We start from the raw sequence: 27,139 nt of genomic DNA, 5'->3' as shown, positions 1-27,139 counted from the left end.
AAACACTCAATTTTTTTTTTTTTAAGATGACCGGTAAGGGGAGCTTAATCCTTGACTTGGTGTTATCAGCACCATGCTCTCCCATGAGAGCCAACCAGCCATCCCTATATAGGGATCCGAACCTGTGGCTTTGGTGTTATCAGCACCACACTCTCCCAAGTGAGCTAAACACTTAACGTTTTATATTAACTATTTGAGTTCTTGTTTTATTTCTCCAACTCTATATTATAGGTTTCACGGTTGAAGAAACAGGTTTATTCACTGATGGAGTTTGGATGTGTTGTCCCCTCCAAAACTCATGTGGAAATTTGATCCCCAATGCGGCAGTGCTGGAAACTGACTGAGTCACAGGGGCAGATCCCTTATGAATGGATTAATGCTCTCCCTGGGGGAAGGGGGATTAATAAGAGAGTTCTCACTCTATTAGTTCCCGCAAGAGCTTGTTGCTTAAAAAGACCCTGGCACCTTCTCTTTCTCTCTCTTGCTTCCTGTTGCCATGTGATCTGCTTGTACCCGCCCTCTGCCTGCCACTTTCCACCATGAGTAGAAGCAGCCTGAGGCCCATGCCAGACTCAGCTGTCCCAGAATCATAAGCCAAATAAACCTCTTTTCCTTATAAATTACCCAGTCTCAGGTATTTCTGTTCTAGCAACACAGATGGACTAAAACATTCACTTTTTGTCTCTTATGGTATGTTTTCTAGAGTAGATACTCATTCATGTTTATTCAATATATAGGAGACTCAAGCAGATCTACAACTCGGCTGAGGAGAAAAATTCAAAATGGCTTAAGGCCTACTTGGTATAGTTCTACACACTAAAATGCTATGACTTAGTAGAAAATTGTAACAGAATAGTAAAGTAGCACAGGCTATGTTCAAACTCTAGCTTTGCCACTAACTTGATGTGAACCTCAAGAAACTTATTTAGCTTCTCTGGACTTCAGTTTCCTCATCTGTAAAATGGTGAGAATGGTATAAAATGGTGTAAAATACCTCAAAGTACTGGTGTAAAAAACTGAGTTCATTGGGCCGGCCCATGGCTCACTTGGGAGAGTGTGGTGCTGACAACACTGAGGCCACAGGTTCGGATCCCTATATAGGGATGGCGGGTTAGCACACTTGGGAGAGTGTGGTGCTGACAACACCAAGTCAAGGGTTAAGATCCCCTTGCTGGTCATCTTTTTATTTAAAAAAAAAAAAAAAAAACTGAGTTCATTAACAAAAATACACTTAACAAAGCCTGGCACATAGTAAATGTTCAATATATGTTAGCTGCCATTATATTTACCATTGTTATTTCTCCATAAATAAATTTTTCTATTAGTAAATTGAGAATATCTGATCTCTTTCAACTCAGGAATTTCATCCCTAAGTGCTACAGGACACTAAAAATGTTGGCGATAATTATGAGCTTACAAGTGGGAGTAAGCTTCATAAGAGAGCTAGAACTCAGGCTAGGCACAGAATGGTGCAAGCGGGGTACAGATGTGCAAAGGAAGACTTCTAGGGAGTCTTTTCCACCTTCTAGGAAGGAAAGATAGAACCAGGAGAAGCTAGGAAGTGAGAATAAGCATGGAACATGAAGAAGACAATTTGGTTAGAATCTGTGTTTTGGACAATTGCGGAAGATATGATCTAAATGACTTTAGAAATAGTGGACTAAAACCAACTGATTATATAAACCACATTACTTTTTATTACTTGTATTTATGGAAGTGGGAGAAAGTTCTAGTGACAATGATTAGCAACTACTCTATCTAAAAATAATCTCACACACTATATACTGGTCAGCTCTTTAATGAGAATCTATATAAAACTCAAGAGTTTCATCACATACTTCTAAAGCCAAATATAAGAAATTACTGGGTTATCGTTATTTTAGAAGCATCCCTTCTCTGTTAGCTTAAAGAAACTAAGAGCTGGATTATGACTATCAATGTGATAAATCACAAATTTAAAGAACTGCACTCCTCCATGAATTATGCTAAATTATTACAATGTCAGATCTTATCACTCCTCTGCCCAAAATCCTCAGATGTTTCCTATCTCCTGCAAAGTGAAGGTGAAATCCTTATAATAGCCTAAAAGACCCTGTTCTGCCCACCCCCTTTCTTCCTTGGCCTTGTCTCCTACTACTCCCTCCTTTGCTTACAGTGCTCCAAGCACATTGGTCTTCTCACTGTTCCTCTAATGGGCCAGCTTTGTCTTCTTCAAGGCCTTTCAGTTTCCTGTTCCCTTGTCTGGAACATTCCTTTCCTCAGATATTCACATGGCTCACTCCCTCACCTCCTCCTAGTCTGCATTGTCTGTATACTTTCCTGACCATTCAATTGTAAATTGCAACAACACCTCCCCATCCCCCTTTCCAGCTTTATTTTTTTCCTAAGGTATTGATCATCTTCTGACATATAGTATAATTTATATATCTGTCTCTTCCCTTCACTAGAAAGTTAAGTTTCATGAAAGCAGGTATCACAGACCTATCCCTAACACCTAGAGCAGTGAGGCTCACGGTAGGCACCAATAAAAATTTTCCTTGAATAAATGAATTACACATTAGACTACATAATGCCCTTACTAGGTACAGAAAAACACATTTTTTTCCACCACTGAAGTCTAAAAGTTAACTTTTGTACAAAACACTTACTGCTCACCTCATATGTGCCAAAACTGGGCTTGGCGCTGAAAAGTTTAAGTGAATTAAGACAGAGTCCCTGTTCTTTAGGATCTCCTGGGTGTGTATATGGGAGAGGATAGATATGGAAACATCATTTACAAAAAAGAATATACAGGAAAGCTACAAGAAATCGAGTGACAACCTAAATGAGTGGAGGCAAAGAGAGAAATTCTCACTAAATTGATAAGGAGGCTATAATTCCCCAAAACTCTCGACTACTACGATAGTTTTTCCTCCTACTTTCGGTGCGTATGCTCGCAACGCCATAAATTGTTTATTCACATTAGATAGGCTCCCAGGCCGCAAAAAAGTTTGTGTGACTATCACCTATCTCCTCAAAGACCACCACCGGCTGTCTTCAACAGCCTTCAGATTTGGCAACTTTGGCCTATCGGGACCCCCAATTTGGGGGTCTGCATCTCCCAAACGCTGCCTACTTGGGTCAGAATCCGCCCAGTGGCTATCACTGCCTCGGAGCCCGGCACCCTGCAAATCCTTTCCCTAGCTGGGCGGGCGCCGCCTCCGGAAAGCCGCCAACTAGGCCTTGGTAAGAGTTTCCAGAAAAGCGGGAGCCGTGGGAGGGCTACGTAGCTCGGAAGGCTCCCTCACGGCCTCAGTCCGCACTCCCATCCCTCCCCGGCCACCTGGCCGCCGGTGCCCCGAGGCTCCGCAGACTCTTTGTTAAGTGAGGCCGCGGTTCCTCGGCCTGCGCTAGGCCCCAACAGTTGCCTCCGGTGCCCCCAAGGGTTAGCGGGGTTAGCGGCCCCACGTCCAGAGGCCCCTCGCACAAACCTGCTGTTCCGGTTGCAGCGACAGCTGCTACTACCTTCGGCGCGGAGAGAATCCCACGGCCCCAAGTACGCGCGGTCCGGACCCCGTCGCTCAGCGCTACTCCTTCTCCGCCCACTTCAACGCCGCCGCCGCCTCTCGGCCCGTTGCTGACTGGGGGGAGGGGAACGCACACCTGACATGCGCAGTGATGAGAGCGCGGGCCCAGGGGCGGGGCATGGGCCTATAGCTCCCGGAAGGTGGGAACTTAAAGGTCCAGAATGCCTCACAAGCTCCCGGGACACTCTGACAGAGAACTGCTGCTGGGTAAAGAGTGTTCACGGCCCATCTGGAAAGTGAGTCTGGGAATGAAGAAAGAATGGCACTGACAGGGAGCCGCCCAAAAGTCCCAAGAGAAAGGTTGGCTGGAAGCCACATTTACATAAAAATGTCGATCCCCTTAAGTCTGATCCCTTGCAAATACAACTCGAGCAACATTTTTCCGCTTGCCTCGAGCCACGTGGTCCCATAGAGCATGGCCACCTTTAGCTTCCGGAGCACCGGTTCAGTGTGTGACGTCAACTAGACTGAACCCAAATGGAACCTAGCGGCGGTTCCTGCCCAGGGGACGGGATTATGTAATTTTCCCAGCAGCCCCACCTCGCTTGAGTTGGGCGGGGGAGGAGGAGGGCTCCCGCTGTCTCCGAGGCTGCGCCCTGCTCCCCACGCTGTGCGCAGGCGCGGGCGAGCCGCACGCATTCTGCGTAACGGCCGGTAGAGGCTACGTGAAGAGTGGAGCGGAGTGACTGAGCTAAGCTACCTGGTCCGCCTGTGTCCCAGAGGCATCTAGGGCAGTAAAACCGCGGCGACCGCGAAGGTGACGGTCAGGCCCAGAGGCAGGAGGGCTAGAGGCGGGGGCCGCAGGAGCACTGGACCAGATGTTAGCCTTGGGTACAGGTAGGTAGCGAGCCATGACGTGTTAGTCGGGCCAGGCCGAGAGGGGACTCTGAGTTGCGTGGCCTGTAGCCCGGTCCAGTTTCTCACCCAATTCTTAAGTCCCGTCGGCGGTGACGTACATCAGTCTCCGTGCCTTCTCAGCTATCCCGACTTTCTTTAAACAATTTTTTTCAAAAAAAAAAAAAAACCCAAAAAACCCTCTGTCCACCCCTAAGGCCCATTTTCTGTTGGTCTTTTGGGGGTTGGGGTAATTTTAGAGCTTTGGGGGAACTTCCCCGCAGATCGGTGAGCAGGTGCCAACCAGAAGGGCAAAGTTAGAGGAAATTTACAGTGTGTAGCGGGAAGAATGGGTGGTAGACATTAGGAAGCATTGACTCTCCGTGGTGGGGAGAGACTAGACACGGGTGGTTTAACAGAAGCAACAACTTCTGGGCCAGTCTTCTCGGGAAGGTTTCTAACCTGAAACGTGTTTTTATCCAACACGTGTAAGGAGACAGGAATGTCTACATCTTTTACAGAAATCTCATATTCTGGCTGTTGTCAGAAAGGCCTCATCTAAAATGGCAACAAGAAATGATTGCACCACTTATTCATCTTTTGTTCTTAAGTCCGAACTCAGTCACTGAGAGACTACTAGGTGAGCTTGCAGAAGATAATCAAAGCAGACTTCCTGGTGCTTTTGCCCTGCCTGGTCTTGTGTAACCTGCTTCAGGAGTCTCAGAGGAGGGTGGCCCAGCAGGGAGTTGTGCATTCGAGAAATGAGTTGACAGATGCAGCAGAGACTTCTGAGAGGAAAGGCCAAGGCACAAATGGCTTGGGTAATTTTAATGTAAACAATCTTGAAGGAGCCCTGTTAAAGTGCTGAGTTATCTTAAATGCTTCTGTGATGTGAGCATTCCAAGTGGAAATTGAATTTGAAATTATCAGACCTTTTGGCAGGCCTTTAATAAAGTCGGCTGTACCAGTGTTAACCTTTAGTTGCTTCTATTTGAAAAAGTTTTAAGACTAGGATGTGAAAAGGAAAACACTAAAAATGAAGTTTGGGTTTTTTTTAAACTTTTAAAGGGTATTCATAAGGCACAGCAGGAGGAAGAGCGGGAACTAATATTTATTGTCTTCTATGTGCCAGTCAGTGTTAAAACTTGGCGCATATCACCTATAATACCCACCACAGCCAAGGAGCAAATGGTATCCTTTTTTTGCATGTGAGAAACAGGGAATTTTAAGTAATTAACCCAAGGTCATACATCTGGTAAACGGTAGAGCTGACTTTTAAACCGGCTCTAATTCCACCAAAGTATGTACTCTTTTTCATATATCTTCTACTTTTGACCAAATGTCACAACATGAGAACTGGGCAGGGATAGCCTAGAAAAATTAGAAGAGTAGCTTTGTTTAACAGGTAATAACTTAGAGGATTGATGACCCTTAGCACTAGTGGAAGCTGAAAATGTTCACTCTAGAGTTTAGAAGAATTCATTAATAAAAGATCTTTAAAGGAAGCTAGGGATGTTTGGAGACACATTACAAACTTCTTTGAGATTAGTATTGAGAAGGCAGCATGATTTCCCAGAAAATGTCCCCTGTGGTGCTATCCTCAAAGATTAGATACTGGAAAGGGTGTACTGTTGGCCTGTCCTTTGTGGCATTTCTCAAAATCATTTGTCTTTCAAAATTTATGATCTTTAATTCTAAGAAATTTTCTTGAGCATCCATGGGTTGCAAGGTATTGGGCAGTAACTTTTGGTATTAAACTGATTCCTTTAAGAATTAATGGTGCTATAAATACGATATTTAGAATATTCATTATCCCAGAGCACCCAGAATAGTACATATTCCCTTTTCCACCCTCTCATCTCCATTATTACTCAACTCCCTGCATTTTGGCTCCCATCCTTACCACTTCACTGCAGTTATCATTAGGGATAATGATTTCCTAATTAAAATTTGGAAATTTTTAGTACACATCTTATTTGAACTTTCTGTAGCAATTGAAACTGAGCTCTGCTTCCTCCTTAGAAAGGTGCTTCTCCTTTTATTTCTTTTTTCTTTATTTTTTTGGGGGGTGAGGGGCAGTCGGTTGGTACAGGGATCCAAACCCTTGAACTTGGTGTTATAACACCATGCTCTAACCAGCTGAGCTAACCGGCCAGCCCTCTCCTTTGAGTTCTATGTTATCTCTTTGACCAGTCTCTTCTTTTTCTCTAACATTCCTTCTTATGGTCCCATTCCAGTTCTTCCTGTTAAGGCCACCTCTTAGTTGTTACGATATGTTTCAAGATTTTGTTTTGGTTCTCTCTCTCTTTCTTTTTAACATAACTCTTAATATGTGATTTCTGAGCAATCTTGTCCATTCCCACACCATCTCTGTTTCCGGCACAGACCTGTATCCTGAACTCCTCCTGACTTATATTTCCAACTACTTCCTTTTCTCTCTCTATAAAATGGGTTATAACACCTTTTAGGGACATTGTGGAAATTAAGAGGTAAATGTTAATCCTCTAGCACTGCTTGAAATCACCCTAAACTTTTCAACAGGTACTAAATTTAATTTATTACCTTTCCCCCAATTTTTTCCTCCTTTATTGTTCTTTATCAATTAAGGATGGCTTTGTCCAGCTATTTATCAAGCTGAAACTTGGAATCACTGCAGATCTTTCTTCCCCATGTTTCCTATATCCAGTCATTTTATGCTGACAAGTATAATTCCTAAATATCTGTCAAATCAGTTTTTCTCCTCATACTCACCACTGCCAGTTAAATACTGTTTTATCTAGTTATCTCAGCTACTTCTGATTTTCCTGCCTCAAGTACCCTTCTATTCACTCTGCCTATAAACTGTCAGGGTTAAATCACAAATCTGATAGTGTCACTCTCCTGCTTAAAATACTGCATTTGCTTCTAATTATCTGAACTTCTTGGTGTGGTATTTAAATAAGGGCCATCATGGTCTGGCCCCTGCTGGCCTTTCCAGCTTCATGTCTACAAACCTTAGTGCTTTGTCATACCAAACTCCTAAAATGTGCTATTTCAGGCCTCTATGTTATAGCTGTTCCTCTGTCTACAGTGCCTTGAGTGCAGGAACCATGCAGTTTCTGGGTTTTTTGGCAGCTGGCAGATACAGGTATCTGAACCTGTGACCTTCGTGTTAAAAGGCTGAGCTCTAACCAAACAAACTAACCAGCCAGCTCTTATTTTATTTTTTAAGAATAATTTCTTTTAATTACAAAAGTACATCATAGTAAAATTGAAAAATTATAAAGAAAAAGACAAAATACCCATAATCCTACTGTACAAACTAGCTACTATTTATGTATACATGCCTGTCCTTGTAAACCTACTTTTTTAATGTGCATTTGTTTCTAAAGCAACACGGGTTCTAACTTTTTTGTAATGATTTTTAAGGGACAGTGAGTAAATTTGTTTTTTGGATGCAACCGTGTTTTAACCAAATAGTTTCAAAACTTTCACTATCATAAGTAATATTGTAACACGTGTCCTTGAAGCTAAACTCTGTGCACATTTATGATTATTCTGGAATCGTGTTTTACTTATCTTAGCATAGTATCTACCATGGTGATATGCTTAGTGAAGGTACATTTGATTAGATGTAGTGGGATCATTTTATGAACAGTAGTAAAAGCCAAGGGAGTTTTTATATTACTTTGCAGTTAGCCTCTTATGATTATTGAATCCTATGTAACAAAAGTTGTGTTTTATAAAGATGATGGTGGTTTTCAGGGAGTAGAAGTAGGGAGTGGAGGAGAGAGTTGAGACAAGGGAAACCATTTAGGATAATATTGTAGTGCCTCAGCAAGTCGTGATAACTTGGATTATGTTGGCTTTAGGAATCAAAGAAGGAAACACCAGTATTTGGTATTTGCTGATTAGATTTCAAAGGCTAAAGAAAGTGAAAGTGAGAAATTAAATATCTTGTTCTTTTCAACAAGTAAGATGGGGAAAATGGGATTGATAGTAATATAAAAATAGGGAAATTCAGATACCTGCTGAGTTTGAGGTGACTAAAGGATAGGTATCAGCACTACAGCCTATGAACTAAGAATGGGTTTCACATTTTAAAAGATGGTTTAAAAACAGGAATAATATGCAGTAGTGACCAGTATGTGCCCCACAAAGCCTAAAATATTTTTCTGACCCTATACAGAAAAAAGTTTATAGGGCTGGTGTTTAGCTGAGAGGGCAGGACTTTGTATTTTTGTGTCATAGAAATGCAGCCTAAATGGGTTTGTTTGTTTTTTTTTTTTTTTTGATTGTTGAAATCTAACTACTTTTCAAATTCCAGCGCAAATGTTCTCACCATTTTAGTGAAGAATCACCTGCTGGATAAAATGATTGCATTGTCCTCATGTAATTTGGTTACATACTTTTGTCACAGATATGGTTTCATTATATTTGTTAGTTCAAAAACTTGTTCAGATGTTGGAATACTAAGTGTTCTTTTCATAAAGGTATAAAATGCTGGTATTTTGAATCCCATCATACACGCTAGGAATAATTTGTTAGCAGAAAATTACTATTTTAAGTAGTAATAGATCACAGCCACCAGCTTACATTTGAGAAGCAGCCTGAGAAATAGTTCATAGCATGAATTCTGGAGGCAAAACTCTGGGATCAAATCACTTCTCTGTGTCACGTGGTGGTTGTATTACTTAGCATCTCTGAGCCTCATTTTCCTTATCTGTGAAATGGGGATATTAACAGTGCTGCTTTCTTTAAAGGGTTGTTATGAGGATTAAATTAGTTGCTTTTTTGGGGGGGCCGACCCCGTGGCTCACCCAGGAGAGTGCGGCGCTGGGAGCGCAGCGGTGCTCCCGCCGTGGGTTCGGATCCTGTATAGGGATGGCCGGTGTGCTCACTGGCTGAGCGCGGTCACAAAAAAAGGACAAAAAAAAATTAGTTGCTTTTTGTAAAGTATTTACAACAGTGCCTAGACTGTGATTTACCCGTTTGCTCTTATGATAATGATGTTCACACATGCACACACAAAGTTGATCTAAGGGTGAATGGCTTTCCTATTTATAGATTATTCTTGTTACCACTAACAGATAAATAGTCACCACTAGGGCCGAGAGGGTTCGGATCCTATATGAGAAAGGCCCGTTTCACTCACTGGCTGAGTGCCGGTCATGAAAAAGATTTAAAAAAAAAAAAAATAGTCACCTCTTATTCCTTACTTATACCCCCTTCTCAGTTGCTATAGAAAGCTTTTTGTAGGCCTTCAAAAATGCTTATCAAATACTCAGTGTAAATGGAAAGAGAATTTTAGAGAACCCAACCGAAAGAAATTAAATGACTTGTCTGAGATTTTGCAGATAACTAGTGACACAGTCCAGACTAGAACCCAACCCTCTTGACCTCACTTCATTGTTTTTTATATAATAATGCTGTCTGAATTGATAGTATTGAATAAGAGAAAAGCAGGGAGAGCTTTATAGATTTTTTTTAACTGTTTACAAAATCTGATCAGTATATATAGAATGGCAGTCCATTTTAGGGTTTTTTTGTTCATTTGTCTGTTTTAAGCTTATTTTTAAGGTGCAATGAAAGCCGTCCACGCTTTCTGTGTTGTCCTTTTGGTGTTCGGGAGTGTCTCTGAAGCCAAGTTTGATGATTTTGAGGATGAGGAAGACATAGTAGAGTATGATGATAATGACTTTGCTGAATTTGAGGATGTCATGGAAGATTCTATTACTGAATCTCCTCAACGGGTGATCACCACTGAAGAGGATGAAGACGAGACCACTGTGGAGTTGGAAGGGCAGGATGAAAACCAAGAAGGAGATTTTGAAGATGCAGATACCCAGGTGAGGTTCTTTTTTATTGATTTCTTGGGAAATCAGAAGGATAGGAAAATTTGTAACTAGCACTTTTCCCAAACATTAAAAGTAAGGCCTTGGTCTAGGGAGACCCTAACTCTGTGGAATCTTCATTTTTGTTCAGTAGATAGAGCTCTTCTTAATGTCTTGTGGCATGTTCCCACCTTTTGTATTGATACAATTGTGTTTTTCTCCTCTATTGAAACCTGGCTTGGAGAGTGGCTGGAGAATAGGTAATGTGTGTGGGTGAGAATTATATCATTTAGAAATTTGGGTTCAGGGCTGGCCAGTGAGCTCAGTTGGTTAGCACATGGTCCTGATAACACCAAGGCCCAAGGTTCAATCCCTGTACCGGCCAGCCACAAAAGCAAACAAACAAACAAAACCCAAAAGCATGGGAAGTCATCATTTTGGTGTTTCGGTTTTTATTCCCCCAGGTTTATTGAGATATAATTCATAAATAAAAATTGTATATATTTGAGGGGTATAACATGGTGTTTTGATACACTGTGAAATGATTACCACAGTCAAGCTAATTAATATATCCATCACCTCAGTTGCCTTTGTGTGTGTGTGTGTGTGATGAGAATGCTTAAGATCTACTCTTAGCAAATTTCAGGTAAACATCATTATTAAGTGTAGTCACCATGCTGTCTGTACATGAGGTTTCCAGAACTTGTTCATCTTATAACTGAACATTTGTACCTTTGTTAAAAACATGTAATATCTCTGTGTTCTGTGCTTGCTGCTTACATGTTCTGTTTTCCTCTACAAATGTTGCCCACAAAATGAGACAAAATTGCTAGTGACATATGTAGAGGAAAACATTGTGCCTCATTTTTGTAGGAGGGAGATACTGAGAGTGAGCCATATGATGATGAAGAATTTGAAGGTTATGAAGACAAACCAGATACTTCTTCTAGCAAAAATAAAGACCCAATAACAATTGTTGATGTAGGTATACAGGATTCTGAGTTCCAAACTAACCAACAAAATATTGTACTGTCATTAATCCCAGAAATATAATTAGTGACATATAGCTGGTGTTGGTGTAATAGCTAGGAAACAGGTTGACATCAGTTCTTCTGGTAGAAACCCATACCTAGAGAAGAACCTCTATTTTTTATTCTAGCCCCCTAGTTTTACTTATCAAAGAGTAAGTAAGAGGATATACATTGGATTTATTTGCAGTGGGACTTAGAACCAAGTTTAATACAGAAGGCTTTTTCCAACTTGTCACTTCATTTCATTGTCCTTATATTTCCTTAAAGAATCTTTTACAAATCTGACCTAGAAAACCAAAATGGGCATATTTTTCAGAGTATAACCATATTCAGTGACAGTTATCTAAAATATCCACTTCTGTTTATAGGTTTTCTTATTTTTCATCGCATGAATTAGACTCCATACCTCAGCCTCAGCCAACAGTTAATGGAATGATTTTGCCTCTTTAGGTTCCCGCACACCTCCAGAACAGTTGGGAGAGTTATTATCTAGAAATTTTGATGGTGACTGGTCTGCTCGCCTATATCATGAATTACATAATTGGGAAGAATAAAAATAGTCGCCTTGCTCAGGCCTGGTTTAACACTCATAGAGAGCTTTTGGAGAGCAACTTTACCTTAGTGGGTAAGTTAGGCCAATACAAGTCCAGCTGCTGGCTTGAAAACAATCTGGTAAGAACGATTTATTTCCCTCAATACAGGTTGAGATTCCCTTACCTGAAATGCTTGGGACCAGAAGTGTTATGGATTTTGTATTTTTTTTTTTTTGGATTTAGGAATATTTGCCGATACTTAAATTGAGCATCCCTAATCTGGAAATCTGAAATGTTCCCATTAGCATTTCCTTTGAACATCATGTGAGAGTTCAAAAAGTTTCGGATTTTGGAGCGTTTCAGATTTAAGATTTTCGAATTAGGGATGTTCGACCCATATAAGCATCTAGCTGCCTTCATGGACTGCTGAAGAGGAGGCATTTTTTTTTCTCCCAAGAATTCCATTTTTGTTAGATTTTATATGCTGAATAAATTGCATTTATGTTCCTCATATTTCGTTAGTCAACAGTGTAATTACTAAACAGCTTCTGGTTAGGATAATATAATCATTGTTATCAAAACAAGTTAATAAAATTCTGGCTGAAGCCAATGCAATTTTTACATTTTAGGTAGCTTGAGAAATGCTTTCAGTTCATCTTTTAGAAATTGGAAATCCCTCAGAATTTCTTGAGGTTCTGGGTTTAGTTTTGGATCCACTGGTAAGGTATACACTGAAGTACTTAGAGGAACCTCTGGTTGTGTAGTATATAAGGAGAAAGGTGGAGTCACCTCACATTCGCCTCTATTTGGCAGTTAGCACTTTATTTTTTTTTAATGGTAAGCACATATTTACCTGCTCTGCTCTTTAGAGGATTAATGTTTATGTGTTGTGCTAGGTACTTTGTATACATTGTTTTTTACTTAGTCTTTGTAACAACACTTTGTGTCAGTCGGATATAATTTTTATTTTTTTATTAAGGAGGGAACTGAAGGGCAAAAATGTTAAAACTTGTCTAAGCTATTAAATTGCAACCATGATATTAGAACCTTCCTTCCTGCTTCAAAATCATGGCTCCTTCTGCTGTGCCATAGTATTTCAGGTATTATTTGACTAAGAAATTAGAAAAAAATAAGCGGTCTATGGCTCGTTCCGCTTCCTCTTGCTTGTTTTCATTTGGTGTATCAATTTGTTTTACCTGTGTGGTTGAACAAATTCTTTTGCACATTTAATGAATCAAATGAAGAGAAAAACTATTGAAATTTGAGTTTTTTCTAGATCTAAACTACAACTCAATACTACACTTAAGACCCAGTTACCAGTTTGCTGTCGGAAAAGAACACTTGGTTAAGTTAACTCATAGGAGACACAGTGAAAGAGTGTTGAATAGTTTGTTATTAATGATATTTTTTATTCACTGCATAGTTTTTAATTTTTTAACTTTTGGCAGAGATATTTAAATGAATTTTGTCCCATTTTACATCTACTCAGAGATTTGTACTCCAAACTGATCATCATTAAACTAACAAGGACATAGAAGTAGTGCTGGAGTCCATAATTTTTTTATGGTGACAATCAGGAGTTTTAAAAGTAAAAAAGAACAGGGTTGGCTGGTTAGCTCAGTTGGTAAAGCATGGTGCTGATATTACCACAGTCCAGGGTTCCATCCCTCTACCAGCCAGCCACCAAAAAAAATTTTTTTAGTTAATTAAAAAGGAACAGTGTCAGTCTATTTTAATCCCTGTCCAAAGGAGAGTTCTGTAAGATAGCAAGGTATTGCTACCTTACAGCTGTGATCATTTTGGGGTCAGGGTAGAGGAGGGTGTGGTGATTAGGCCCCAACATTTTCAGTGAATCACCTTAAGTGGTTTTACCATTAGGTGATGATGGAACTAACAAAGAAGCCACAAGCACAGGAAAATTGAACCAGGAGAATGAACACATCTATAACCTGTGGTGTTCCGGTCGAGTGTGCTGTGAGGGCATGCTTATCCAGCTGAGGGTAAGTAGGGGGGTTCTGGTACAATGTATATCTTTCCTTATTTTTTTTTCCAGCTGTCATTCCTAAGCCTCTAAATTCAGTGTCTCATCCCTTCATTTTTGACTTATATTGAGGTCTAAAAATTATATTTCTGCTAACTGGCAAATGTGTTGTTGAATATATTTGATGAAACATTTGATTACCCCCCAAGGCCCTTTATAGTAGGTAGAAGTTGCAACTGTGTTAACTCAACCTCTCTCATTTCTTCAGTTCCTCAAGAGACAAGACTTACTGAATGTCCTGGCCCGGATGATGCGGCCAGTGAGTGATCAAGTGGTATGTGTTCTTCCCGCTGGTTTTCTGTGTCCTGACTGAATTCTTTACTTCTTAGAGCTTATTCTATTTCTGCCTGGATTATGTTTGGAGTTTCTGGCAACTTGTGTCACTTGCCAAAAAATTGGCCCTTTTCTGTTTAGAGAGATTATCTTCTGCCTCTCAATGTGCAAATGTCAGGGGGCCTTTTTGTGCTTTTTGGAGGGAAAGAGATAATGCTGTATCACCACATAGATCAGCTGAATCAACCTTGATGATAGAGAGAAAAGCAGTTGCCACAGATAGTTTGCCCTCATATCCAACTCTGCTCCTTGTATATGCTTTTTATCTTTGGCAAAAAGCTACATAGCTTCTCAAATATATTTTGCTTCATATAATACTTTTTTGGCTGAATAGGCTCAATTCACAATCTAGGGACCTTATTGTTTGTTGCATCCCTTTTCCTTTGTTAAATTAACATGTTAATTTGCAAGTTGTCCTCTTCATCAGAAATGTCACATTCTTCCTCCCTTTATTCTTTCAATAAATTGTGCTGGCTCCCACTGCTGTAAGAAATGTACAAGACAGTTTCGCTTATATAAATTAATAGAACAAGAGATTATATGTAAATTATATGAGTATGTGTCAACGTACAAAGTAGATAGTTTGAAGTGTAATTATTGTATTGAAACTCATTATTATTTTAAAGGTCTCCTTTTTAGTTATAAACCTATAAATTAATTTTAATTTTTCTAAGATAGCCACTGATGACTTAATTCACTAAATTTTAGAGCCCCATCAGTTAATATTCCTGTCATCCATTCTCCCACCAAACACCATCTTATTAGGTGGAAAGGAGGAAAGTTTGCTGTATCCTCAGCTGTCTTTTTATAGAATTATTTTTAGCATTTTAATCATTCTCAGTTCTTTCCTGGGATAGACGTTTCTTTTCTTTGGACCAGCCATCCTGTTATCTCTATCTCTTTTTCTTTCTGTGAAGAGAAATAGTCTCAACAAACATATGACTTGTTATATTTTCTGGATTCTGTTCAAGGTGTTGCTCTGTATAATTTCTGCTCAATGATGGAAAAGCAGAAAACTTTTTCTTTATAGTTGCCATCTTGCCAGGTCTTTCCCTATATTAACATTTCCCTTCTTCCACATGTAGGTAATTATTTGACTCAAACATTTTAAGATATAATTAATATGACAAATAGGGCTATGTTTTATCATATCAGACTCTTTAGGCCTATAACTTTATCTCTCTGGCCCAATGCTGAGTACTAATAGCTGTTTACCTGCCCGGGGTGTTTTCTGACACCAACAATCAATTCTCAGATTTTCTGGACACCAACTGGGTATCCAACAATTCAATTCAATTCTGACTACTATTTACCTGGGTTTAGCTTTAGATCCCGCAGGTTAAAGGGCTCCGTCTCAAAAGACTGCCCCCACTTGAGATGCCATCACAAGCCCCAGGCCACCCATACTACCACCTGTACCGACCTGTTGACTATAAATTGGGGTCCCATAGCCTCCAATTTGTTAGAATGGCCCACAGAACAAGGAAAACACTTTACTTATGTTTACAGGTTTACTTTAAAGGGTACAACTCAGGAATAGCCAAGCGAAAGAGAGCCATAGGGCAAGGTATGGGGGTGTGCACAGAGCTTCCATGCCCTCTCTAAGCACATCACCCTCCCAGCAAGTTGATGTGTTCACTAACTTGGAAGCCCTCTGAGTCTTGTTTAAGAGTTTTTGTAGGGCTCAATCTCCACCACTCTTCCCCAGAGGTCAAGGATAGGGCTGAAAGTTTCTACCCTCTAAGCACTTGGTTTTTCTGGTGACCAGCCTCATCCTGAGCCTATCTAGGGGCTACCCTAAGTAATCTCTTTAGCATAAACTCAGGTATGATTGTGAGGGGCTTGTGTGCATGACAAAAAATGCTCCTATCATTCAGGAAGTTCTGAGGGTTTGGGGAGCTCTGTGCAAGGAACCTGGGACAAAGACCAAATATATTTCTTCTTATACCATACCGTCCAATTTGGATCTTGTTTATTTCTGATATTTGAACTTGAGTACTCCTGTATGAACCTATGTTAGTATTCTATTGCTGTATAACAAATTACCACAACTTTAGCAGCTTAAAACAACAACTGTTTATTGTCTCACAGTTTCTATAGGTCATGCATCCTGCATGGGTTAGCCAGATCCTCTGCTCAGGCTCCTAACAGGTTGAAATCAAGATGTCAGCCAGGCTAGAGTTCTCTGGACCTTGGGGTCCTCTTCTTAAGATCATTCAGATTGCTGGCAGAATTTTGTTCCTTATGGTTGTAAGTCCCTCTTTTCTTGGGACTTGTCAAGTGAGGACCACTGTCAGCTCCTAGAGGTCCTTACCATGTGTCCCCTCCACCTCATAAGCCCTTTCATGCTTTGACTCTGTTCTTCAGGTGGGCCCAGTCCCTTTTAAGGACTCACTTGATTAGGTGGGCACATCAAAGATAAGCTCCCTTTTGGTTAATTCTAAGTCAACTGATTAGGGACCTTCTTCCATGTAACAACATAATTATGGGAGTGATAGTCCCGTTAAGTATGTACACTCACTTAAAGGGAGGATATATACACCAATGAGTGGAAATCTTAGGGGCCATTTAGAAATCTGCCTACCACAGAACCTAACAGATGAGCTTTGTTGTTTTTTAAAGCAAATAAAAGTAACCATGAATGATGAAGACATGGATACTTATGTGTTTGCTGTTGGCACACGGAAAGCCTTGGTGCGACTGCAGAAAGAGATGCAGGATCTGGTAGGTCAAGCTGTTTCAACTCAACTATGCATTTCAGTAAGAAATTGTGCCTGTTTATTACATTGATGTTCAACTTCATAGTATAGGATAATTAGTTAATTACATCACTTGAATATTGTTAAGTGCCACTTTGAAATAGGTTGATACATGTTCTTTTGAGGGGAAAAAAATTCTTCGTTCATAATAAAATGTCTTACTTTCAATTACTTCTTGTAGAGTGAGTTTTGTAGTGATAAACCTAAGTCTGGAGCAAAGTACGGACTGCCAGACTCTTTGGCCATCCTGTCAGAGATGGGAGAAGTCACTGAGGGGATGATGGACACAAAGGTAAATGCAATAGAAGACATACAAATCCAGACCTCAGCATTTGTAGGGTACTCTCCCTAAAAGTCACACTGTACAAGTTCTTCATTTTATAGCAATGCACTAGTTATGTATTCATTTCCCACACAAATATAAAAATACCTTCTTTAAGCAGCAGATTAACTTGTCAGAAGGACAATTTGATTAGTCAAGAAGTTCTTCTCTCTAAATTAAGAGTAAATTGTTCCTGGGACTGCTAATGACTTTCAGGTTTTTTGAAAAAAGAACACAACTTTAATCCTTTTCACCATGTCATTTAGTCTTTTTTTTTTTTTTAACTTCAATTAGTGTGGGAGAAGAGGGATATATAGAGGGCCATTTCTTTATTGGTTGTGTAATAGTAACAGCACATCTTAGTATCATAAAAATATAGCATAATTCAGAGATAGTTCTAAATGTAAGTTCAAGGTGATGTATTTGTGAAGAATTCCGTGGAATTATTTTAGATTTTATCTTCATGCTTGCATTCTTGTTTAGAACATTATTTTGGGACATATTTTCAGCTGATCAGTAAGAAACTTAATTATTGATGTGACTAAAAAAGGGTACTAGTTTCATTTTAGAGAGGTTCTTTACTTAAATTTTTCAAAAGCTTTGGTCTTAACATTGTACAGAAGTAAAGAGGATTGAAGGGTGAATATCTTTATAGAAAAAAGGAAATGCATCAAACCCTACTTTTAAAAAATAATTTTATTTTCTTTTTTTCAGATGGTTCACTTTCTTACACACTATGCTGACAAGATTGAATCCATTCATTTTTCAGACCAGTTCTCTGGTCCAAAAATTATGCAAGAGTATGTATGAGATACAAGTATTGAAATTAATTTTCCTCACTAGTTTTCTTTGTTGAAACACCTGCATGGTGCTTCTACAATTTCTCTTACCAAATGAGTGAGGGAAGTTGGTGACAGGCGTGCAAGTTTTCCTTTGTTTTGATTGCATGCATGTGAGAGGTCATTGAAAACCTATGGGAGATAAACAAATGACCTGCCCTACCCAAGTTTGCATGTGTCCCTGCATGTTTGCACCAGGCTGTCAGTGAGGTGGACGAGAATCTGTCAGAAAGACTGGCACTAAGAAAACACAATTGCTAGTCCCTTTTTTCTTTGTAGTCTAGATTTGTGTTTTGTTTTGTTTTGTTCTTTTTTGGGTTGTTTTGGCAGCTGGCCAAACCCTTGACCTGGTGTTATCAGCACCACCCTCTGCCAAGTGAGCTAACTGGCCAGGCTTTTTTCGTAATATTAATTTGTCTGCGATGTTTGACTTTCGTTTGATTGATGGCAAATCTGTGTATTTTGTGATTTATGGTTTTATTTTCTGGCTTCTCTCTTTGCAAAGTTGGATAATTATTTCCTCTCGTAGCATATTATCAAATGACTTCAATGCCTGTAGAGTTTCTGGCTTTATAGTAATATTGCTCAAGGTACGTATTCAGGGCTTGGATGTGTTCTTTGAATTCACAGCCCGTCTCAGGAGAGCATAGTTATTTAAGTTTTCCCCTTGGTGTAGAACTGATTCTGACCTAAATTTTTAGTTAAGGTTATGCTCTCATAGGCTGTGGTGTTGAGTACAATGAAAAGCCAATCTGAGGCTGGCCAGTTGGTTCAGTTGGTTAGAGCAGCGTTGATAACTCCAGGGTCACGAGTTCGGATCCCAGTACTAGCCAGCTGCCCCCAAAAAAGAAGAAGAAGAAGCCAGTGTGGCTTTTAGTTGTGTGTCAAGATGACTCAGGTCCTTGTGCCTCTAGGGAGTGTTGCATCATCCTTGCCTTGCTCAACTCAAGGCAATAACACTGGGGACAGAGTATCACATTGTAGCATTCATGGAGCCTTTTGTGTGTAGGAGGGAGGGCAGTAGAGAGTCAAAGATTACAAAGGAATCTTCAATGACAGAGCTAAATTATATATGCTATAGTAGATTATCCGTAAATTTATTCTGAGCCCAGCTCAAAAATAAGATCTTTCTTATAGAAAGATAGCATAGGAGTTGAAGTAAAACACAGAAATCCATCAAAATAAGCAAAAATGTTGTTTAAAATATGGGCCTCATACTTAAATATAGGTTCATTGCTGGCTACGCAGCTGAGATGAAATATACCCTGACAGGAGGGGACATCACTGGAGGTATTAAAGTATAGGATAAAGATCACTTGGGAATGCATCCATCAGATAGATGAATGGACCAGAATACCTGCAAAGCTCCTTTGGGCTCTGAGGTTATATTTGATTTGGGAATGCCGAGTCAAATACCATGCTGATTATTTGCATATATCTGTTCATCTGAGTGAGTTGGGTGATTTGTATGCACAGAAAATATCTTTTCTGTGTTCCTTCTTAATAGCCTTTTCTTTTATGACAGGGAAGGTCAGCCTTTAAAGCTACCTGACACTAAGAGGACACTACTGTTTACATTTAATGGTAAGTGTTTTGGGTCCTGTCTGGGTTCTTAGTATTCTGTGAGATGACCTTGAGGATAGTATTTTTCCCTTCTAAATGATAGCTATAAAACTGTTTTAAAACTAATCCCGTGACTGCTTATTGATTTCCGGGTTTATTCAAGAAGAGGAGCTTGTATATATTTTAATTTCTATTTCCTGCTGCATTTTAACTGCCAAAGAAACTTGGAGAAAGATATCTCTTAACATTAAAAAAAAAAAAAAAGTTGGGTAACCCAGAAGTATTAGTGTTGCCATTAACTCAGTAGGAAAATGGCTTTGTTTTCCAGTGCCTGGCTCAGGTAACACTTACCCAAAGGATATGGAGGCTTTGCTACCCTTGATGAACATGGTGATTTATTCTATTGATAAAGCCAAAAAGTTCCGACTCAACAGAGAAGTAAGACTCAAAGCCTTTATTATAAATTGGCACATTTTATTGTTTTTTTACCCCGGGATTGGGGTGGGAAGCTATGAGTGATTTCAATGATGACTTTTTGCTAGTTGACTTGAAAATGCCAATTTGGAGTAGTTTTATGAAAGAATGTGAAGTGGGATTTTGCTTCTCTTGACTAGAAGTGGATCTCTTATGAAACACTTTGTTTCTTGGGGAAAGGGCAAACAAAAAGCAGATAAAAACCGTGCTCGAGTAGAAGAGAACTTCTTGAAGCTGACACATGTGCAAAGGCAAGAAGCTGCACAGTCTCGGCGTGAGGAGAAGAAAAGAGCAGAGAAGGAGCGCATCATGAATGAGGAAGATCCTGAGAAACAGCGCAGGCTGGAGGTGAGACCCACTTCCTCATTTCTAAGATTTATAAGGGTGCCCATTAGTGCCACGTTGTCTGTTGAGGTAGTTCTGTGTAGGAATGTATGAGGCTGAAAGTTGAGCATTTTCTCAGAATTCGGGGCATATCGTCAGTTGATAGCACTAGAGAGAAGAATAAATAATCCTTCCTGTTCATGCTAGATTGAGTCTGTAAAGTTAGAAAATGGTCTGAATTATCCTTTTCCCCCAGCGTAGTTCCAGTTTGAAAGTTCCACTGTCATCTTTCAAGCCAAACACTGTGGGAGAAAGAAGTTAGAAATTTAATAGAGGCCAGTACATGTACCCTATGGTCTAAATAAACTTGTCATATAAAATTTTAAATTTGATTATAGAATTACAGAAATCTTTTTTTTTTTTCCTTTGGCAGCTGCCTGTACAGAGATCCGAACCCAGTTTTGTTTTGTTTTTTTACATAACTAAAATCTTAAACTCAAGAGCTTCTTAGGCTGTAGTATGTTTCAAATAATCAGCATGTTCGAGAGGAGAACTGGGCTGGCTGGTTAGCTTAGTTGTTTAGAGCCCAGTGTTGATAACACTAAGGTCAAGGTTTTGGATCCTTGTACTAGCCAGCCACCAAAAAAGAAAAAAACAAGGAGAACAAAGTTCTGGGAGATTTGAATTTTAATGAGAATAATATGGAGGATTAAAGAAAATTCTTAGGAGCGAAAGCAGCATGCTGCCGAGAAAATGTGAGCTGCTGTGTGGCGCTGGGGTTGCCAGTACAGTCATCGGTGCTGTTGAGTGAGGTGCCCGGGATACCACAAGCCTGCTCCTATCTTACCCTCTTTCTCATTGTTTTTTGTTTGATTTGGTTTGGTTTAGTTGATGGGCATTTTTCCCCTAAAAATGTAGCTCTGTGTTTATGCAGTCTTCTTTATAAATAAAAATGGCCTTTCAATGTACATATGTGAAGAATCTACACAGGAATCATTAATAGGTAATGCCTCTCATTTTTCTATGGAAAAGGAAGCTTTTTGTAGGGTTTGAAACTACAGTGGGTTAAAGGAAAATGGGGACCCAGAACTTATATTTTAAAAAAATATATATATTTTTAAACTGTTTATTTTTTTAGAGCCACGACTTTATAGTTCTGGCCTGGGTACCTTGTGAGATGATCCAGTGGACCAAATGGAAAAGGGGCCAAAAAAGAAAAAACAAACGATAGTCAATTTCCGACTTGAATGGCTCATTTATACAAATGAGCTGGACCTCCCTGCCACTCCTAGTATAGCTTTTTGTTTGTTTGTTTTTTACTATATTTAATTGGAAAAATATAGAGAAATATATGCACATAAGTGAAAATTAATTGCCATGTAAAAATAACAATTCTTCAGACAATCCTGATCCCTAAAGATAACTGCTATTAACACTTTATATAGTTCCTTATCTATCAAGCTATCTATCTGTGTGTTTAGTGTATGTATTCCTTTCTTTAATGTAGATCATTTTATAAATAGTATTCTACAACTTTTTTATATTAAAAATATAGCAGTCTTTAAGAAAGTGATGCCTTTCCATTTTTGTGCTTTTTTATTTCCTGAGGAAAACAACCTAGAAGATTTATACATATATATGTATATGCATGTAAAATATATTTTAAAAGATTTGCCAATAAGAAGTTGTATCAATTTATATTTTTACCAGTGTATGAAATGAGAGCTCCTCTTTACTAATATCTTTACAAAAACTAGTTGTTAGCAATTTTTTTTTTTTAATTTGTGATTCTGATAGTGGGGAAATGATATCTCATGTGTTTTGCATGTTTTTATTAAAGATGAACAGTTTTCACATGTATTGACTTTAATGTAAATGTCTCTTAAATATGTTAACATAAATATATTTCTTAATCATGATAATGTATTGTATATGTCAGTGGTTTTACACATGTGTATAATATGTAATATGTGAAATAGGGTTGGATAGTGCTGGGGAAAGAATGAGTATGGTGGAGTTAGGGAGTGAGATGATGGGCAGAAGACACTGGGACAGTACTTTGACTACTTTATATAGCTGTCCCAGAATAGTATAGCTTCTGAGATATATGCTGTTGCTACGAGGCCCTCACAGGAGGCAGCAGCATTGCCAAAGGCTACTTGATATAGCTGTCTCAGGACAGTATAGCTCTGAGATCTATGTTGCTTGCTTCTAGGCCCTCAAAGGAGGCAGCAGCATTGCCAAAGGCTACTTGATTCAGCTCTCTTAGGACAGTATAGCTCTGAGGTATATGTTGCTTGCTTCTAGGCCCTCACAGGAGGCAGCAGCATTGCCAAAGGCTACTTGATACAGCTGTCTCAGGACAGTATAGCTCTGAGATATATGTTGCTTGCTTCTAGGCCCTCACAGGAGGCTGCAGCATTGCCAAAGACGGTGGGCTCATTCCTGCCCTTGTGAATCCAAACTCAGAATTCATTTTCCCGTAAAAGCAGTGTTAACATTGATGGTTCAGTTCTTCAAGCAACTTACACAATAGCACAGCTATGGATAAAACGTTCAGTATTACACTGCTGTACAGGTGGATAGTTCTTTGTTATCTAGTGTAGGAACCTAACACAGTCAATAGTTTCCAAACCAGTAATTTACAAATCATCCTTTGAAACATAATGTGTTATAGTATCAAGACGTATACTTATATATGCTATGTGCTTCTGCTTCTGCTTTTCCTCTTCCATATTTTCTCAATCCTGTACCAGATGAGGAGTATATTTCTCAGAACATTTCTACCCCATTTGCCTAAAAAAATGAAGTTTGAGATTGCAACTAGAGTAAGCTTTGACACCAAGGTCAAGGGTTTGTATCCCTGTACTGGCCATCTGCCCCCCAGAATCAAATAGAATAAAATAATTTTCAAAATTAAAAAATTAAAATTAAATAAATCTTTAGTCAGATGTGACTACTAATGACCAACAGTGAAGTTATACTTTTAGCTAGCCTCTAAGGCTTCTCTCAGTACAGGTAAAAATAACCTGAAACTTCTTCCTTGTATATAACTTTTTAATTCCTAAATAAAAATATGACAAAAATTCCCAACTGAACATTATGAATCGAAATATTGTGCTCAGGTATGCCATATATGCTAATAAGAAGAGGTTTACAGTGAATAACCTTGTCAAACAAGATCCTTAAGTTTCCCAGAACTGAAGTACAAATCCATGGTAGATACAATGCAGATATGTATCTTGGCAGATGTATATTTATGATACAATGCTATCATAAATGGTATGATGAATGTTGGGCTAATGTTTCTTGGGTATAGAAAACAGCAAACCAGAATGACAAAGCCCGGTTAAATGTAGTTGTTAGTTTCTTTCTAAATTGAGATTTTAGTTACCTTTGCTTCATCTCAATTTAATTTTCATTTACCAACATAAGTATTGGCAATTATTTTTATTTTATTTTTTGTTTTGTTTTTTGGTTTTTTGGCAGCCAGCCAGTACAGAGATCTGAACCTTTGACCTTGGTGTTTTCAGCACCATGCTCTAACCAAGTGAGCTAATATTTTTATATCTATTTTCTGGAATGTTATTTATGGTGCAAGCCTAAGTTTTTTAATATTATAGGCAGTATTCTAGTTTTGATTTGTTTTTAACATGTGCTTAGAGCTTAGTCTGGATTCTCTCCCTCTCTCTAGGAAGCTGCTTTGAGGCGTGAGCAAAAGAAATTGGAGAAGAAGCAAATGAAAATGAAGCAAATCAAAGTGAAAGCCATGTGAAGACACCTGGAGATCTGAGTCCACATGCCACCTATAAGCTCTGAATTCACAGGAAACACAAAATCACCAGTTTGCTTCTCATCTTAAAGTTGATACTCCTGGCAACTGAGAAATCCTTATTTCATCATCTATTCCGTTTTCGGTTTTCAGTTTTATGGAGGTTGTAGATCCATTGAAAGGGCTCTGTTTCGCTAATTTTCTTCCACATAATCAAATTAACTTTGATTATTTTATAAAAGGAATGATATATGAAATCTGTGCAGTTTTAAAATGTTTTTTTAAATTATAATGAATCATCAGTGCTTTTAGTATTTTCATGTTTGAAGAAGTGAAATTCATAGGTAGATAATTAGATTGTTGCTTTTTGTTTAAACTAGGCAGTTGAAATGGCTATGAAGACTTTAAACCAAGATTGCACAAATATCTATTGGAATTGCACAATAAACATTGCTTGGTGTTTTCTTCTGTGTCTACATTAAACTTGTGAGAAAGTAAAATTTAGAACACTAGATTTGTGGTAATGAAATTTCAAGGACTCAAAACATAATGCAGTATATGTTTTGCAGGTGGAAAGTGCTGATGACAGTATTATAGGAAATCTGTAGGTATTAGGATACTGACATGTACATGGAAAATTCTAGGGACAGGTAGTACAGGAGCACAGTTTTCTCATTACCTGATACCACAAGATAATGACAATGTGAATGATGTATTTTAAGTGGTTGTCTGTTTGTTTTTCTTGAGTAACAAATGCATGAAAAAGTAACTGCTTCACCAAGATCAGATCATTGGTCTATGTGAAGTCACAAATGTTTTCCCTCTTGGTTGCTGCAACCTGTTGGATGTTCATGGAGAAGATCAACTCTGTTATGGCTCTGTACGTATCTTTGCTTCTCCCTCTGCTTATATCTCTTCCACAGTTGAGGCTGGGTATGTTCTTTCAAAGAAATAGCCATGACTTTGCATAAATATACTTTTAAAAATGAACTGTCCTAAACTGTTGAGCGTTCTTTCTGCCTTTTGAGGAGGAAACTCTTGGGGGAGAGTCCCATCTATCTGCACAAGCATTTAGCTTGTTCAGATATCTGCATTTTATAAATGCTTCCTATTAAGAAAGCATTTTTTTAAGTCACTGCTTGTACCAGGTAATTTTTGCTGGGGACAGGAAAGGGTGCGGTCTTTTGGTGGGCGTGGGGTGGTAGGTATTTTTTGTTGATGCTTTATGTGCAGGTCTGTTCTGAGGCAATAACAATAAGTTGCTGTGAAAACAGCATGTGTTGCTGCCTTTGTAACTGCATGGAAACTTTTCACATCGGTTTTTCTCTAGGTTAATACAAAAATGTGTAAACTGGCAGATGCAAATGTAATATTTTTAATAGTTCATGACATTAAGTTATTAAAAATAAAATGTAATTAATGCTATATAATTCTAGAATTAGCCTTGTTTTACAAATCTTTAAAATACATTTTAGAAATCAGAGTTGATATGCTTAACTATCTTTTGAGTAATAAAAGCTTTCTTAAAGTCAAACACATTTGGACCATGGCAGCTAATTTTGTAATTTAAGCATTCATATGAACTACCTATGGACATATATTAAAATGATTGACAAAATCTCAGAGTGCCGCCTTGACTTTTCTGGAGTTGTCCTACAAGAATGTAAGCCCAGAGGAAAGTTCTTAACTGTTCCATAAAAGTCAGCACGGAAGTGTTTTTCCTTCAAAACAGTTGGTCTTGAATATTCTCTTTGTTATCACTTATCACTGTTAGCATGTTTTACATTTTTAGAGCCCCATATGTTATTAATGGGCTTCTCTCTGTAGTCCCCTTCTTGAATTAAGACATCATTATCTCAGGTGAACCTGTGGCTTACTTGGGAGAGTGAGGTGCTGATAACACCAAGGCCATGGGTTCATTAAAAAAAAAAAAATCATTCTCTCTCCTATGAATGAGAGGGTAAAGAGAGGAGAATGTTGTTCACTGTCACACGTAGGGAAACCACTAAACCCTCCAATCTCACCTGCATTGTCTGGGCACTTAGCAATGCCAAAATAAGCACTGGACTGGAAGACAAAATCTGGTTTTTAGGGGCCAGCCAGTGGCTCACTCGGGAGAGTGTGGTGCTGATAACACCAAGGCCAGGGGTTCAGATCCCATATAGGAATGGCATATAGGGATGGCTCACTGGGTGAGCGTGTTGCTGACAATACCAAGTCAAGGGTTAAGATCCCCTTACTGGTCATCTTTAAAAAAAAAAAATCTGGTTTTTAGTGCCACGAAACCAAATTCCTAATCCTTTGACTATGAGCGAGTCATTAACCTCTTTGAGTTCTGGTCATCCTTCTGTAAAGCGAGGATAGTAATTGTTTTCCCTACCTACCTCACAGGTAGCTCAACACTGGGAGATAATATATGTAAAATTGTCTTATAAACCATTAAGCACTTTACAAATGTATCACTTAGGACTGTTCTTCAAGTAGTACATTTTTGCTTTACTGTCTTTTGCTTTTCTTTTTCTCAATGGAAACCAAGCAGATCCATTCAAAGTTCTCTAACTTTATCTGCAAAAACTGATAGGGTAATTTGGGGGGAAGAGAGGAGTAGTTTACGATTGTGTTTCCTTAGTAATAGGAAACCTTTCCTTGTCAAGGACCAGGTGTGAAACTCCTTGCTTTAGATGGGACTTAGACCAAAGAAAAACAGTGGCATTCTAATACTACCCGTCCAATAGGAATTGGCAATATGAAGACTTAGGGCCTTGTACGAGGAAACATTAGGTTTGGTGGGGAGAGGCGAAATATGGTACTTCATCCTCCCAGGTTCTCTTTCCTTATTTCTGCCTCCACTCATTTTGAATGATGTGAAAGGATAAGAGGGAGAAGAGTTATAACCATAGGAATGGCTTCCATTACAGACTACTAAGACAGAATA

At 38.9% G+C, this 27,139-nt stretch overlaps 2 protein-coding genes across 2 annotated transcripts in view; one reads left to right on the top strand and one right to left on the bottom strand.

The window, feature by feature from the left end:
• The window catches only part of DDX42 (DEAD-box helicase 42), a 36,644-nt gene extending 33,025 nt beyond the window's left edge, over positions 1-3,619 (bottom strand). Inside the window, exon 1 of the mRNA XM_063080345.1 lies at positions 3,471-3,619. The gene's annotated coding sequence lies outside the window, so the exon portion shown is untranslated. The remainder of the gene's footprint in view (positions 1-3,470) is intronic.
• A 520-nt stretch (positions 3,620-4,139) lies between these two features.
• Positions 4,140-25,793, top strand: CCDC47 (coiled-coil domain containing 47). The gene is made up of 13 exons (XM_063080618.1): positions 4,140-4,403; positions 9,948-10,228; positions 11,087-11,194; positions 11,695-11,869; positions 13,656-13,777; positions 14,027-14,092; positions 16,774-16,875; positions 17,092-17,202; positions 17,947-18,032; positions 19,597-19,655; positions 19,963-20,072; positions 20,289-20,456; positions 24,127-25,793. The coding sequence occupies exons 2-13, from the start codon at positions 9,965-9,967 to the stop codon at positions 24,205-24,207; spliced, it is 1,452 nt and encodes a 483-aa protein (XP_062936688.1). The 5' UTR covers positions 4,140-4,403; positions 9,948-9,964; the 3' UTR covers positions 24,208-25,793.
• The last annotated feature ends 1,346 nt before the right edge of the window (positions 25,794-27,139 follow it).

The sequence above is a fragment of the Cynocephalus volans genome, chromosome 16 (genome assembly GCF_027409185.1).
Source record: "Cynocephalus volans isolate mCynVol1 chromosome 16, mCynVol1.pri, whole genome shotgun sequence".
Taxonomy (NCBI): domain Eukaryota; kingdom Metazoa; phylum Chordata; class Mammalia; order Dermoptera; family Cynocephalidae; genus Cynocephalus; species Cynocephalus volans.
This window is presented reverse-complemented; position numbering and strand designations above follow the sequence as displayed.